The 14,563-nt window shown below is 41.1% G+C and overlaps 1 protein-coding gene across 1 annotated transcript in view; it reads right to left on the minus strand.

The window, feature by feature from the left end:
* CUBN (cubilin) overlaps positions 1–14,563 on the minus strand; it is a 142,397-nt gene that overhangs the window by 8,602 nt on the left and 119,232 nt on the right. Inside the window, exons 57-59 of the mRNA XM_005418600.2 lie at positions 12,432–12,632; positions 10,185–10,314; positions 9,069–9,286 (exon numbers count right to left, since the gene is read on the minus strand). Coding sequence (XP_005418657.1) covers positions 9,069–9,286; positions 10,185–10,314; positions 12,432–12,632 — 549 coding nt within the window. The remainder of the gene's footprint in view (positions 1–9,068; positions 9,287–10,184; positions 10,315–12,431; positions 12,633–14,563) is intronic.

Here is a 14,563-nt window from a genome sequence, read left to right on the forward strand (position 1 = left end):
AAGCTACAGCTGTGGCTAAGCAACACAAGCAGAGTTTCAGAATTTCATCTGTGTGTAAAATATGCCTGTCTGGCACATTCAGTGACTTCACCTTGACACACTGATGCATTTCCAGACACATAAAACTGTGCTTTACTTGAGCCACAGTATTACAAAAGATCATGCTGGTGAGAAATCAGCATCCAAGCATCAGGATTGCATCAGGAACCCGAGGCTTGCGAGACTGTAGTGGTTAAAGCAGAGTGACTAAGGCTGAAAGTTGTCCTGCTCTACCAACCAAAGCCAGAAAAGCCCCACCCTGTAAAGCAGTTTGCTTAAAACCAAAATCCTCGTAATGTTAGATTTCAGATTTTCTATAGTTAAAAATGAACAGAAGAAACTTATTACAAAGTGAAAAAGCCAGAAATTAATATAGTCCAGTTTTGTGGGCATTTAATGAAGTCAGAAGTTTGGAAAAGTGTTAGCATTCATTCCAGTGCCACTGCAGAAGGCGAGAACAACAGCAGGGGAAATGTGAGCAATAAATCACATTCTCACAAATAGTCTGGGAAGGAAGAAAATGTCAGCCAGGAGGGTGCCTGGGCCCTAGGAGTGCAGTTTCCCTATATTTTTCTCTGTGTTCACCCTTCTGCACGATTTATTCTGTTCCTCTGAAACAATGTTATTTGGGCTGTCCCCTGCAAGCATTTAAACATAACATTAAGCATATAAATATCAATCCAAGATCATAGGCAGACCATCCAGCCCTGGATTATTGAGTCTGGACTGAGTATATGGGTCAGACACTAACAAAGCTCCCCTTCCCTTTTTCAAGGGTAAAATTGCAGATTCCAGTCAGATCATAGCAACATGAGTCAGGGAATTGCCACAGACCCATTGCAACAAGAAGGCTCTCAGTGCTGCAGGATCGTCCTTTTCTTGAATATTAAATGTCTGTCCTTTTGCAGTGGTGAAATTCGCTGCTAACTGTGCAGCTATATAGACAGCTCTAATACAAAGACAAAAAATACACATGTGGGTAAGCTCTGGGTGTACAGCATATGAAAAGGACCTGACAGAGAGAGAAGCAGGCCAAATTCCCATTATCAGAAAATTAATTCCAGCTAGTATAGTATAACCAGCAATATCATCTAAGGGGAGATAAATAACTGAAAATGTGATTTATAGATAATAAAGATGAAGTTTCACAATCCCTGGTCTGCTCAGCTGAGATAGAGTAAGATGCTTACAGGACAGTCCATTATAAATAACAGCTAAACTGGAGGCTGACCAGATATCAAGTAGTCCTACATGAAACCAAATAAAGAGGAGTCCTTGTTGAAAAATCCATCTATCTTGGTGCTTTCCAGTGCTGACCAATGTTACATCTGATTGCAGGCACTAGAAGTTACACAATAGTGAAACTGTGTAGATGAAGGGAACACCCACGAGTAAATGAAGAACCAACTGCTTAACAGGAGGGAACTAAGAGAAACACTATCTCAGTGTGTTTTAGCCAGGACACAACACATAGCTTTAAAAATCAGCACCACTTCTGAACAGAAAGCCAAAGAGCAGCCATCCAGCCTGCAGGTGAGTTTTAAAGGAAAGACACTCATTACTGGCTAACACAGCCAGAAACAAATGTAGCTAAAATCCAGGCAAAATCTGGGACTGAGAAGTCTGTTGATTTGTAGAATAGGCTCTTAGATGTTAAAAGCTGAACTTAAGCAAGATAATGAGAAATGTACCTCATAAAACAATTTGTATGTCAGCAGATGGAGCAACTACATGGCTGACTTTTGTTTCAGTCTTTGCTTCAAAATAAAAATCATAAGGTCATCATAAATCAGATGGCAATCTTGTTCTCATAAACAGCTTGCCAGAGAATGCAAATTATCAGAACTAGGGCACACACTGTCATCCCTAATTGCTTTTGGTGGGAAGCATTAGTGAAACTAAAAGGCTCCAGGACCATTCAGAAAAGAAGGAATTGAAGGTTCCCTATGGCAAATAAAAAACATTTCAGCAGAGACCAAGCACATGTTTCTCTGTTAAGAGTTATACCCTCTAGATATGGAATGAAGATGAAGATAAATCTTTGAAGCTTCCTGCTTTGAAGTACAGCCAGGGGAAAGGTTCATTTATACAGGTATGGGTGCAAGGAAAGGGTAACCTACTGAATAGTTTGAAATCTATCGGAACCAACTACGCCACCGACATTTCAAAAGACAAAGCGATTTTGGTGTCTTTCCCTTCTTTTAAAAATGAGCACCCTAAGCAACTACTAGAAGGCTGCAAAATTAGAGAAATTGTCTAGTTCTGCTTGACAGTAATGAAAGTTCCCTCCAAGATTTCTGACTCTCTTTTGTTTTCACCTAGAAGCATCCCTGGGAACTCTAGACTTTTCTCTGATCTGAACTAAAGATGAGCATAAGCAAAGATTAATTCAGTTAAGACTAATTATTCTTCCTTGATGGGTCTTATTTCCAGTGCATGGGAGTGGCTGGACTTACTGTGGCTGTAACAGTTAGCTCATACCTTGTCTGGATCATGGCTTCAAACAGTAAGGCTCAGGAGGACAGGGCTGGAGTGAGGAATTGTACTGTTCTGCTTTGTCTCATGGCTGATACTGAAGGTTGGTGAACCTTCTCAAGCTGGGCTGTTCCCATGTTTGGCAATCATTGCACCAACATTGTGATTTTGTGTGGCTGCAGGCCCTCTTCACAGAGCCTGCAACATTTCAGGAGACCTCTGAAAGCACAAGGCCCTTTAGAGGCTTTATCCAGCCTTCATGCAGAAAAGCTTTTTGATTGTTTTAATGGCCTAGCAGTGGTACTAGCAGTGACATTTAGGCCTGTAAAGCCCCAGCATCCTGCTTCAGCCAGGTTTCACGAATGCAGTCAGATGAAATTTGTATCCTTAAGGTTCTTTGGACTGATACCAAATATAACAGTTGAGACATGCTCTGTGGCAAGCCTTCAAAACTGATTTATGTACTGTCTTCTCCATCTCCTTGAAGCTTGTCTGGGAGACCAGGGACTGACATGCAGTCTTGCCTAATTCCAATACTTACTAATACTGAATTAGTGTTCATATTTGGCACCACAGCTACTTAAGCCTTTGCAGATCTCTCTTGCGAATGAGAAATGTCTCCCCAATTCTTTTTTGCATGCACCAGAGGACAGATTTTCAGCTGAAGAAGTCATTGGCTTCAGTCAAACTAAGACAGTTCATGCCAGCAGAGTTTACCCACAGTTTTGTGAAGGGCCATTAATCTGAATATCCCATCAGCTTTCAACCATTTAGTTACTACAAATAGATGTAATTACTGTGTCTGAAAACAAGTTTTCCCCTCAATTTTTCAGATCAGACAAAAATTTCTTATTTTAATGTCTGTTTTTCTTCTTATCTGTCCAATTTGAACATGCAAGCCCTTTCTATTTCTCTTGCTTTGGAAGAAGAAATCCTTCACTGAAGATAGTCAAGCACTGTTTGGATGCAGTCCTATGCAATGTGCTCTGGGATGAGCAGGGAGGTTGAAGAGATGACCCACTGTGGTCCCTTCCAACCTCACCCTTTCTGTGACCCTGTGATTAATTGACATTTCTGAGAGACATTTGTAGACTATCCCTTAGCTCAACAGTTGTATTCTTTTCAAAGACACCAAAGAGATGTATTTCAACACCACAAATGCTTTCTAAATTTAGTGAGATTTCAAGCTGATGGATATTTGAGACCCAAAATACATTTAGAAACAGTCTGGGAATTGTGACTTATGATCATATATTCTGATCTTGTCACAGACGTTCTTATTTTCCTAGACTATAATAAGATCAAGAAAAGATATGATTAGCCACAATTTATTCACTTATTTTAATACATAAAACTAACTGTAAGTTATCCATGACAGTGTAATGAAATGTGTCATACTAATGGGTAATATATTTGGCAAAAATTGAATGAACTGAAAGCCCAGAGAAATTTCTGCCAGAAGATTTGTGACAGTCAAACAATTTCCTTCTCAGCTAGACCCTCTGCAGCACCAGGTTCCAAGTTCAGGTTGGATAATACCTTGAGATTCAGCCCTGGGAACCAGTCCTAATGGGATGTGAAATCTCTGCAAGTCACTGCTGCTTTTCCAAAGGCATGAGAAAATACAACAACATTCACATGCCACAGTCAAGGACACATTCTTCTAAGATTTTTTTTTTTTGGTGCAGGAAGAAAAACTGGCAGGATTCAGCTGTGCTGAATGTTATGTGCCTTCCACACAAGAGGCCATAACTGCTGTTATCAGTGCAGGTGCCTGGGGCCACCTACAGCAGGTACCACCATTAACTACATACATCAGTGCAGTGAACTATTTCTGCTGGTATGAGAATTTAAATATGACTCACAAAAGGACACCTACCCCTGGCCTATGCAACAGAATATCCAAACCAGTATTTTACACCTTATATTGCTCATTCAGAATTGATGGGGCATTTTCAGCAATTCTGAACAACCCAAAAAGACTCTGCAGCAACTGTGCATGCTGAACGCTGCTGAAAAAGTGCACCTAGAAACCAAACACAGAGTAAGCCATAGCTTCAGTTTACAGGACAGAACATGAACTACAACAAAATGAGGCAATTTTTTTTGTTGTTGATACAATAAAATAGCATAAAAAATGCTTTGAAATGTCTACTGGATCAATTTTTTTAAAAGGAGACTGTAATTTCATTAAGGGAGAGCATAACAGTAAACCTGTTAGTGACAGGCTTTTAGTGTATTCAATTCCACACAGGAAGTAAGTAATTCAATACACAGCAAATAGAATAAGAGAAGGCAGATACCTCTGGGTGATTTATCAGGTAAATTACACATCATCTTAACAGGAAGAAAAAGCATGTAGATTATAAACTATTTCTATTATATGCAAATGAGATTATTTATGTAAATTACCTATGAATGCAGTTTTCTGGTATATCAGGGAAGATTAATTTTTTCCAGCTATTATTCTTCTAAATTCTACTTGCTTATGATTATTTTTCTCATGTAAAATGATTAATATTCATTCAATAGAAATGATGATTTGTATAAAAAGAATAGAGAGATCCTAGAGGGAAAAATTGAGCAAACTGAGGACAATGTAGAGGATGGGCTGTTTCAGGAATTAACATTCCAACAGCCTAATGGTTGCCAAAGGTTTAGGAGACATTTCTCCTGCCCTAGAGCCAGCAATACTAGTCTTCTCATTGTGGCTGCCCTATTCTTCTTGCCTGTGTATATCCATTGGGTTTTCTTCATCTTGTGTTTAAATCATAATCTTTTTGTGACATTAGATTGTTGCTTTATTCTGCCTGTGCAGTGCCTTGTGCAGTGGAATTGTGGCCCATGAGCTCATAAGCCCTAAAATAATGCAAACAAGGGACCACAATGGTATTTATGCAGTACACAATGCTCATATTTCACAATGCATAAACTTGGATTTCTCCTGCATGCTCACAAAAGAGAGTATAAAAAAGAGAGGGGGGAAAAAGCTGGTCACAGCTTGAAGTCAAGCAGAATTTAGGGCAGTAGAGAAAAAGCAGGCAATCTTCCTGCCCTCCTGCACCCCACCTTCTCCACTGTCCCAGCTGTTACTGTTCTACCTGCATTATGTGAATACAGCTCAGGAAGAGCCTTCTGACTCAACTCACTTATCTACACATGTGCAACACTTTGCTTCTTGTACATCCATGTGAATTCCTTAGAAAGCCTCAGTGAGCAGACCTGCATTTCAGAGGACCCCCTGCCCTGATGGTTTAGAGGCATTTTTCATCACTGGCACAATGAAGCAATGTACATCAGCAGAGAGCTTTCAAGGAGAAATGACTTCCTGTTAATGAGGTCACAGCTATATCTCCCAACAGGGATTTCTGACTCTTTAAAACAAGAAAAAGCCCCAAATATTTATGTCTTCTTAGCTTTTGTATCATATGCCTCAGGGGATCACAAGTTCAGGTGAGAGGGTCACCCATTACTGAATGGGAATAGGCAGAAGCTCCATTTGTCACCAAAGTGCTATTTGTGCTATTACAGCAGGGATGGCAGAGGTGTGTGCAGGCTCTGTCCCTGCCAGCCAGGGTCAGTTAAAAAACTCAGATCTTCCCTTAGAGCTTAAGAGATAATCAGGAGATCTTTAGCCAAGTCACAAGCTCAGTACATGCCGATCTCCTTCTTTGGGGAGAGATCTTAGCTTTCCTTCCTTCACAGAGACATCTCATGTAACCAAATGCCTTAAGCTGATATTGATTTCTATCTTCTCATCCTTTTATTGATTGTCTAGAGGAGCACATGCTTGCTGTGGAAAAGAGTTATATTTCTCACTTTACAGACTGAAAAGAAAGGCAGAAAAAGGTCAGTGGTAACTAAGCTAAGAGAAGTCTGGCTTTCCACAAATCTAACACTTGGAGCAGGCTGGTATCTTCCAGTCAGCCCAGCTCTCCAGATCTGCCTGAGAGGATGTCCAAGTGATTCCAAATCTGAGGCTGATAAGTGCCCAAACTTAGCAGCAGAAATAGTGTAAAGATAAACCCTCTGAACCACATCACAAGGGCCATATGTTCCCCTGCCTCAAGCACACCATCTCACAGAGTAATGACAAAGAATGCTGCCTGTGAATTGTGCACTTTTTATTACACAGTGTATGGAGTAGCACAGGGAAATAAAACATATTTGACAAGAAGGATGACGTGTTGCCAAATGAACACTATTTCAGACTTTCTTTTAGTGTCCTTTTTCTGTCTAGTGAGGAGACCTTGAATATTCTGTTGGAGGATGGATCATTATTGTTTAAATAAAATCAGGGAAGGTTTCTACAGAAATTTCAGGGTTTAACTCTTTGAGTGCCTGGATAATCCTAGATGTAGGCAGTATTCCTTAAAGAGCCTAATCAGGAAAGAAATTGGAAGAGCTTGTGGGGAAAGGAAATAATTTAGTTTACTACAAACAGAAACAGTACATTGTTTCTCTCCAATACATAATCAGGGTCACTCACAACATGAAACATAGAGCAATAATTATGTTATCCAGTTGTGTTTCCCTGGGGCAAGTAGAGAATAATGTGCTCGTTGTCATCCAACAGAGAATGAGGTTTCTTGTTTCTCTACAGATACCATCTTCCTTATTCAAGAGATTTATCATTATGAATTGTCATCTGATTGCATTTTTACTCTTACAAAACCACATGGGTTTTATCTTTTAACAGACATGAGGGAGCTTCTCTAAAGCACCATGTAGAATAACAGGCTTTTAGATCTTCATGGTTATATTCTCTTTTATTTGAACCATAATCTCAGACCTCATAGTACAAAGATGTGTCACAGATTTTCCTGGCTCTGTTTTTTAGGCAAGCCAAGCTGGAAACATTTATAGGATGTGACTCATGTTTTCCTTTTGTAATATGCTTTTCTCCTTTTTGGCTGTTCTGTGTTATCATGGGACTGCCAAGATCCTTGCTAAAGGCTGTGTGGTTTAGTCCCTGTGGCTTGCTTCCCACAATGAAGAGAGAAGACCTACCATTAAGCACCTCACCACCACAGGCTCTTTGTCACACAACCCATACCTCCTCCTGGGCATCTTTTATAACTTGCAACTCATAGCCCCTGAGTAACCCATGCAACATCTTAACCTTGTTTTCCTCGGGAGCCTCCAGAAATGTCCCTCCAAAACATCTAAGGGATGTCAAAGTTTATTCATAAAAGGCTTCTCCTCACTCTAGGAAATTATCAGGCAGGGTGCTGACTTGAAGAGCTTGGCTTGTGCTCTGTTGTGTGCTTAAGGAGAAGATCTGGCAAGTTGCACAAATAAATCTAAAGTCAGTGGCTAAAAAAATTGATTAAATGCCAACAGGAAGAGGAAGAGCTTGGGGAGTTCCTGATGATCTCACCCTGGAAATACTAACCCAGGCTGCAGCGGATCTATAACAACTGATACTTCAGCACTTAAAGACAGCAACATGTGAAGCAACATTAAGTTACCTGGAATACCATTCACAAGATTTAAAGCCCATTCACAAGGTCTTAAGCATTCTTATAGCAATTACTTTAGTGAAGCAAAGGAAGAGTTAATAATATAATAACTATGAGGTTCTGTGGGAATATTTTTCTTGGCAAGGCCTGTAGAACCAGAGTTATTTTCCTTATCTGTAAGTACTTTCTCAGACTATCGAATGAGAAAGTCACTGGCTAGGGAGAGGGAGGGGATTCAGTGACTCAGCAGAAGACTATGTTTGTTCTGCCACAAAGGCCTTTCATTCTCATCTGTCTGAGCATCAGCTCTGCAAACCAGACAATTACTTCTTTCTAGACCACAAAGACATGGAGTTAATTATACAGGAAAGTAGTAAAGATGACATGAAATCAATTTGCATGTAATAATAATTTGTTGCTTACCATCCCTAAACAATTCAGATAAGGAGATAAAAATCTCCTTTTACACTTTGATCTTTACATTTAAATGTTTTTTAAGGTAATAATCAAACTCTGCCCCTTATTTTTCCATCCATCAAACCAAAGGGCATCCAGTGCCTTCTTACTGTGATCCCATTTATTTTATGGCCAGCTACTCAGAATGATCCCACAAATCAGTAGAAATCAGCACAGCGGTGCCTGGTGTGGAACCACAATCTTAACTGACCTCAACACTTTAGCTCTTTAGATGGTGTGAGGGAAACTGAAAGGAAATGGAAAGTGAGCATAGATTGAAAGGAAGCAACTTTAGCACATCACCAACCTTTGACTACAGAAGAATAAGAATTCTAAGGTATTGCTGTATTTCTGCCAAAAGAGAGGTCTTTTGGTGTTGCTAGGCCTTCAGTCACCCAAGAAACACCTTTACCTTCAGAGAGGCAGGGAAAGGGTAGCAAGGAATGAAGGAGATCAGTTCAGAACCAGACTGGAATGCAGGGATCCCATAAGCCTAGCATTTAGCTTAGTTCACTCAATTTTCACAAAATCAGAAACATTCTTCTGCTTCACTCACCCCTGGAGAGGGAGGTCACAACTGCTTCTCAAAAAAAGAAATTACTCACCAGCAGATTAGGAGTCTGATAATACACATACCTAAAGCCTCTCTGAAGGATGCTTTCCATCCCCTGTCTTCTCCATAGAAGTCAGTGCTAAACACCAGGAACAAGTTACTACTGGAGCTCTTAATATCTGGAGGCAATTCTGAGCCACAGAATTTCCCAAGAAGAGGAGCATGAGTATCTGAGCCATCATACACGGCCACATAATCTTTGTAGCAGGAGGGAGATAGTTCAAGCTGGAAGCTGTTGAATCTGTAAAACACAGTTGGAGCCTTAGGTATCACATTTTCGGTTCTTTTCCTGTGCTATGTGTGTTTTAGTGCTTGAGGAAAGGTCCAAGTACTCTCAGTAGCCAAAGCCATGTACAGACCAAACACATCTCTTCAGGAATAAACCAAGCAATTATTAAATGCATGGCAAAACCCTTCAGCCAACAAGCCTCAAAGAAATGGGGTCCCCTCAACCACAGGGCCTCTTGCAAGGCAAGCTGTGAGCACACCTCAGCTTTCTATGAAGCAGGAGGTCTCTCCTGTGCAAACACAGCCTCTCTCACTTCTGCAATTGCTCAGGCTGCAATCTTCTTGGGCACGTGAGTGGCCTAAAAAATGCAGGTGCAGAGTGCAGGCCAGTGAGTCCTCCTCTTAGCTGGAAAATGTGCTCCTAATTCACAACCACATGATAGAAGAACAGATCAGTTTTTAATTTCTCAGTGGCAAGATTTTGTGGCAATAATCTTCTTCTCTTAGGCAAGACAGCATACACTCAGAAATACACTATTTTTGGGTGGGTATTATTACTTTGGCTATAAAATGATTACTACCCTTCTAAAAGTATTATTATTTTTCTTGTATAAACTTCTCAAAGGCTGACAGAATTTAACTAAAAAGCATGAGCTGCATTTTTACAATTTCTCTGTCTTGTCGGTAACCAAAGTGGGAACTTAAAATTGTGATTTTTTTTACCTAAAATGTTAAAAAGAAAGATGGAGAGGAGCCTTAGGCTGATAAAAGTGACTTCAGTAACTATCCCTTATTTCAGTTTGGCTTTGACCTTGGAAAAGGAGAGTCACAGAAAATATTGTCAATAATTTCTGCTTTAACTGGAGTCAGAGACCTCTCTGTTCCCTTAATGACAAACTGGGATTACGTACTTCAGGGCCACTACTTTGCCATTTCCAACTGTGATGTGGTATGAGCAGTTCATGTTGTTGTGATAATCAAGATGTGAATGGCCGGGACTGCTGATAACACCATTAGAGTCATTGAAAATGCCACCGCAAGCTGTGGAGGAAACAGAAAAAAGAGTGATTAGTGTCTGAACACTAGTTTGGTCCTAATTCTCATACTTCTTTCAGAAGTTTACCTGCAAGGAAAGAAAGACCCTTGATAAATGTGGAGCAGTGTTCACGGTCATGCCTAGAGCTGTTAAATGTGAGATGTCTGTCAGGCTGTGCTCTGCAGTGGAAGACTAACCAGCACTGCAGTAACAGATTCCTACTAATCCACACCAAATGGCACTGGCACCGAGCAGAAAAAGACTGAGACTGATTGCAAATGTCCTGCAGGAGGTCCAGGGAGCAGCAGGGAGGGAGGGGTGCCTCATGCAGCAGCATGGGAGAGAATATCTCTGCACTCATTCTAGCTTGTCAAAAGAAACCTGGCTGGTATGTGGGAAAGACATTTCTTCATCCAGATCCTGGCCTCATGGAAACCTCTAATTAGCCACAACTGCCCTCATAACCCCATCTCTGACATTTCTGGAATAAATATATGCAGAGCCTCACCCTCTGTCAACACCCTGTCAGAGCAGGAGCATTGCTGCAGCATTTGCTCTGCACAGAAATGCACAGAGGAGTCTCCAGGTACCACTGATCCTGTTCCCCCCTTCACCCTGGGCTGGGACTCACCAGCACTGTGGGCTGGCTGGGCCGGAGGATGGAATATTTGCTTTCTGGCTGAAAAGCAAGTTAAACTCTGCAACTCTAAACTCCAGGCACTGCTTGGCTTCTCAGGGTTTCTCACCATGGATGCAAATGAGGCCAGGATGTGGCTAATGTTTGTTCCCAGTTTCAGGGCTTCAGGGAACAAAACCTCTAATCTCCATTGTTAGCTTCAGCCTTCATTTTATAATCTTAAACTTGGAGGAAAAAAAAAAAGCTTCCCCAAATCTCCCTGCATCCTGTTGATAAGCTTCTGAGCTTCTGAGCTGTGAGCCACACACAGTTTTTCATGTTTTAAAGAAGATGGCATTGCCCACGCCACCGCCTTAACAAAGACAGTCCCATACAGGGTGCTGCTGGATGCAGAGCCCCTGATGGCTCAGGCTGGCAGCCTGCAGAACTGGCAGATAAAGAACAGGAGTTTGGAAGATAAAGAATCAGCATTATTCTACACTGGGAGGGGGGAGCCTCTTTCATTTTTTTGCAGCAAACAATGCAACTCTGGGGAAGAGGAATGTTAATTGGCAGAATCTGCGTTGTATACAACAGCAAGCTAATAAAGCTCCAGTTATCCTTCTCAAATGCCACAAGTCACAAGTCAGATAGCAGCAACTGACTTGAGTGAGTTATAAAGGTCTTTTCCATGAGCAACTGCACATTGTCATTTCTCAGTGCCAGTCCCTCTTTCTTATCTGTAACAGACCATTCATTTCACATAAAGAATTTAGCTTTATGCTTTTGTGGTGTGGCATTGAACATGAGGAATGCATTAAGGGAAATACCAAAGTTAAACTCACACTTTGCAGTTAGAAAATAATACTTTCCAACATAAAAGTGGTCTCTACCAGTTAAACCTAGAAAATATTAAAATTTGTTTTGCAAATAAAATCAATCTTCTGGGATATTTGTGTAGATGTAAATTCTAAACACAGTTAGAAATTTCTTGTTTGAATTCAAATTTCCTCTATGAAACATAAGAGATCTCTTGTGAATGACAAAAGAGCTTTGGTGAAAATAGTTATTAAAAAATAAAAATAAATCTATATCCCAAGTTTTATTTACATTCATTCCTGGCACTGCAAGAGGGTATACAATGGGAGGCATATAGCTGTGTCCATTTACCTGTTCTGTTTCCCATATTGTATCATGTAATTTTAGTATAACTGAGAATTAGACCATTCTCCTGTAAGCGATAAAATCTTAAAAAATTAATCAGTTAAAGAAACTAGTGATGCTTCTCCTTAAACAATGCAAAGAACAACCAACGAACCAAAACCTGCCAAAAATGGTTGCATGCCTTTTCTACAGAGATGGAAAATATTTCAGTTCCTGACTTGGTCCCATGGAAAGTCTAGAAATGAGAATCATGAGGTAACACATCATTCAGGGTGTTAATACACACAGAGCAGTTATCCAGAATATTTCTACCATCTCAAATACAGAAGAGTGCATGCTCACCAATGGCTCTGTATCTGGCCTGGAATCCAAAGCCCACAATGTGGGAGTCAGTGTAAAAGTTGAGCAGCATGGGTCCAAAGACGCTGACTGGGGCAGGGAGCTCCTTGCCACAGAGAGTGATGAGGTGATGAGCGGCTGTGCTCTTCCCACTGAAGATGCTCACTCCATCATAAAGACAAATTCTGCTCAGGAGTGCTGGGGCTGCATGGACACAGAGTGCAGAAGTGTTAGCAGCATGTTTTACATGTGATTTACTGAGCAACAACTACATAGACCTAATCCAGGAGAAGAATGAAATTTTATATTACTTTCCATTCCAGGGATCTCAGGATTTCCTTTGCTTGCTGAGGAAGCAAAGGTCAATTTTTAACATGCAGTAAAACTTTGGCAAAAAAAGGCAAAGAGGCCTTGTATGTAAGACATCAGATTTGTCTCATTCAACACATCCTATGATCTGGAAAATGCTCCAGGCCCCTTGACTTTGGGGGAGTTCACAGTTGAGTGAACACTATCTGTGAAGAGGTAAGAAGACGCAACAAAAGCATGGATGTCCTCTGCAGATAAAAGCAATGCACTTTTTGTTACAGGCAACCAGCTACCTGGAATTTCCTTCCCCTAATGCAGAATTCAGCATTCACTGCAGGGAATTTTAAACAATTTAGAGTGAGATTTTTGAAAAATCAAAAAGTAGTCCATACACCAGCAAGTTTCAGAGCTGACTTATTTCCTTCTGATTTTCCTCAAACTTTGAAGTACCTAAACTCAGGGTCTTCAGCTTGGCTCAAGGAAAAGTCAAAAGGAAATTTGATCTTGCAGTGATTTTCTAAAGCAATCTATTTTGGGGAGAAAATCAATGCAGATATTAGGCTGAGCAGGAAAAAAAGGAACACAGAAATAGGGAGTTCAGCATTCTATTATTTTTTCCCCACCGTTTTAAGCTTCTCATTTGCAATCAGGTTTCTGGAGGAATGAGCTGTTTTCTCTGACTCCTGCCCTACCTTCAGGACTTTCTAGTCCCTCACTGTTTGCGAACAGATTTGACTAAGGTGAAAGATCTCAAAAATACGAAAGTCATGTCAGTTTCACAGAGTGACAGAATGTGCTGAGTTGAAAGGGACCCACCCAGACCATCAAGTCCAACTCCTGGTCCTGCACAGCGCCATCTCCAAGAATCACACCATGTGCCTGAGAGCACTGTCCGAACACTTCTTGATCTCTGTCAGGCTTGGTGCTGTGACCACTTCCCTGGGCAGCCAGCCCAATCACTCTCTGGGTAAAAACCTTTTCCTAATATCCAGCCTAAACCTCTCCTGACAAAACCTCAGGCCATTCCCTTGTTTCCTGTCACTGTGCACCACAGGGATCAGTGTCTGCCCCTCTGCTTCCCCTCATGATGAAGTTGTAACTGCAGTGAGGTCTCCCCCAGGCTGAACAGACCAAGTGATCTCAGCCACTCCTCACGTGGCTTCCCCTTTAGACCCTTGACTATTTTCATAGCCCTCCTTTGGAAGCTCTCTAATAGTTTAATGTCTTTCTTATACTGAGGTGACCAAAAAGTCAATAGCTGAGTAAGACTGCCAGGGGAAAGTACCCAAAGGACAAGCTACACTTTCAGGGGCTGTGAGAGACCTACCAAGCACCATCCAGCAGCACCCTGGGAGCTCAGAGCCATGTCACCACCTCCCTGCCCAGCTGGGAGCCATAAGCAGGGGAGAGGTTGTGTGTACCCAGGCTGGCACCACCAAGGGATATGTGGTGGGAGCAAGAAGACAGCCGTGTGGGTTTTGCAAGAAAGCTGAATTAATGCTGTCAGTGAAAAACACAGCACACAGTTTTTGCCTACTTCATTAGTTGTTAAACCTAAAGGATAACTTGATATTCTCTTTGTCTTTTTCATATTTTATAAGCTTACTGGAAGCTGGATTGTCACATGTTTATTAAGTTATTGTGTTTAGTGACCTGTAAGCAATAATGGGACAGTTACTTAAACTGCAGAGTATTAATGGGGAATTACCTAAATTTAACAGGAGAGACACTGAGCCTAATCTTGTAGCAGATTTATTCCTGCAGATTGTCCAGTCAAAACAACTTGCTTACAGTTGTTGCAGGAAACAAGATAACTCGTATTGACT

This window comes from Geospiza fortis, unplaced genomic scaffold, assembly GCF_000277835.1.
Source record: "Geospiza fortis unplaced genomic scaffold, GeoFor_1.0 scaffold138, whole genome shotgun sequence".
In the NCBI taxonomy this organism is placed as follows: Eukaryota; Metazoa; Chordata; class Aves; order Passeriformes; family Thraupidae; genus Geospiza; species Geospiza fortis.